This window comes from Carya illinoinensis, chromosome 5 (assembly GCF_018687715.1).
Source record: "Carya illinoinensis cultivar Pawnee chromosome 5, C.illinoinensisPawnee_v1, whole genome shotgun sequence".
Classification (NCBI taxonomy): domain Eukaryota; kingdom Viridiplantae; phylum Streptophyta; class Magnoliopsida; order Fagales; family Juglandaceae; genus Carya; species Carya illinoinensis.
This window is the reverse complement of record NC_056756.1, coordinates 24,681,626-24,683,517: the sequence shown is the minus strand read 5'-3', so window position 1 is coordinate 24,683,517 and position 1,892 is coordinate 24,681,626. Positions and strand designations below refer to the sequence as shown.

The 1,892-nt window shown below is 48.8% G+C and overlaps 1 protein-coding gene across 1 annotated transcript; it reads right to left on the bottom strand.

Annotated features, from left to right (window-relative positions):
- Positions 1–287: 287 nt before the first annotated feature.
- Positions 288–1,563, bottom strand: LOC122310216 (putative protein TPRXL). Its single transcript, XM_043124097.1, has 3 exons — positions 1,387–1,563; positions 1,135–1,233; positions 288–560 (listed from the first exon to the last, which is right to left on the bottom strand). Exons 1-3 carry the CDS (start codon positions 1,561–1,563, stop codon positions 288–290), a joined length of 549 nt encoding a protein of 182 aa, XP_042980031.1.
- Between the last annotated feature and the right edge of the window lie 329 nt (positions 1,564–1,892).

Below are 1,892 nucleotides of genomic sequence, written 5' to 3'. Positions count from 1 at the left end.
ATGCTTCCCACACGGTTGACATGACAGCTGCCACTTGTGCCGATCGTACCTGTTGGGATCCGCTTGCTGTTTTGCTGGCGTCATCTTTATCAGTGTTGCTTCGTTTCCCATGCACCTTCTAGCTTTCCTTGGCTATATAGAGCTTCATTCATCTCCATTCCCCTTATTTTTACTCTCTCTCTCTCTCTCTCTCTCTCCTTTAATTGTCAAATCTCTGCCTCACCATCAATCCTTCTAAACATTTCTCCTACTATCGTGTTTCCCCCCCTTTTTGAACCTTTTACTCCTCATTTTCTTCCCAAATTCTTCTCAGCCACCATCTTCCTCTCCACTTCTCCAACAGTCCCTATTGTCCCCTTCTTGTCACCTTCAGTCACTCCCATGGCCCTTAAAGCTTCTTTCGAGTCCGTCCCCCTATATTTCGCAAGGAAGCACTGGCCTTCGTTAGTCACTAGCGCAGATCTTCGAGCTTTCCAGACTGAATATGACATTCCCAACTCAGCCATTCTAGAGGTTCCTCGGCTTCCTCCTGCTTTTGCTCCCAGGCTCGGACTCCCCTCCTAGTAGCGCCATTCGAGCATTAAGGAATGGCCCTGGAAGCACTTTTTCATGATGGGCTCAGATTGGGAATACCTTGAGGGGGAGGTAGTCCATCAGGAGTATCCCATTCAGGTGGTTTGGGGGTGGCCCTTCCTCGTAGAGCCTATGCCTTAGGTTGAACTGGAGGGAGGAGGCTTGACTAGACCCCATGATGGCTTGGGTGAAGGCCTACCCTGACGAGTCACATACCGACCTGGCTCTCTATGATGACAACATTTGGGATTACATGTTTGCACCCAACCTCTCATATGTGATTGGCCAGGACTTCTTGGGTGAGATCCCATCACCCTAGGGCCAGAAATGTGCTTCAAGCTCCTCCGATAGTAAGGGGAAGCGACTGAAGGTGCGAGCCATGACCCATCCTGTTGGACTTCGAGTATTGAAGCCAGGGGGTCTAGCAACAGAAGTGACACTCCCCAACGTGAGGCTGGTGGTAATGGTACCTTATTTTCTCGGGGCCAGGCTAGGGAGTTTGGGAGCCATGCCAAGGTGTCCCGGGGGGAACTCGGTCCCTTTAACTTGGGGGTGCACAACGTCATTCTCGAGTGAATCACGCTCCACAGCAGGGCCTTCTTCCTCTTCGGTAGGCCTGTGTACCATATTTTTTGAGTTGTTTGTGGATTCATTGTTCACCTTTGCAGAAGAAGAAGACATAGTTGGTCTTTAGGCCTATTTCTTCAGCTTCTTCGTGCATCCCGCCCCTTGCAGGGCCATGGAGGTTGAGCCATTCGTGTCCTTTGAAGACACTTTGAGGAAGGAGGCGACCCACGAGGTTCCACAAAGTACCTTGGAGACTGGGTGTTGGGAAGAAGAGTAGGACTTCTCCCTTGGGCCTTCCTCACCCGTCTCTAGGGCTAGAAGTTGAGAAGAAGAAGAAGAAGAAGAAGAAGAAGAAGAAGAAGAGCAAGTGGAAGAGCAAGAAGAGGAGTAAGGAGCCTTCTCTGATGCCCCACTAGTTGCCATCGGGGTTGGGGGTCAAGAGGAAGGGTTAGGGGTCCTCCCTGACGCTCCCCCTTTAGTTATCGAGGTTGGGGATTAAGAAGAAATTGCCAGAATTGCCTCTCCCGACGATAGAATAGTCCCTCCCACGTTTTCCTCCGCTGAGCCAAGTGCTGCAGGCCATGGGGAAGGTCCCAAGGTGATTGAGTTGAATTATTGCATTTTTAATGCTTTTGGAACCAATATATATTAATTCTTTCATTACTTTATCATTGGTTTTATATGGAAAAATGAATAAATCAAAGTTGTGATTTCAATTGATTAAAAGCATGAATTTCTGCTCTAATTTTATC

Excerpts from the sequence above, each read along its gene's own strand:
- LOC122310216 (XM_043124097.1), bottom strand. The coding sequence starts at position 1,563 with ATGGCAACTAGTGGGGCATCAGAGAAGGCTCCTTACTCCTCTTCTTGC. Across the intron at positions 1,234-1,386 it reads CCCAACACCCAGTCTCCAAG|GTGAACAATGAATCCACAAA; the intron begins GTACTTTGTGGA and ends TCTTCTGCAAAG. Across the intron at positions 561-1,134 it reads GTGATTCACTCGAGAATGAC|GAGGGGAGTCCGAGCCTGGG; the intron begins GTTGTGCACCCC and ends TGGCGCTACTAG.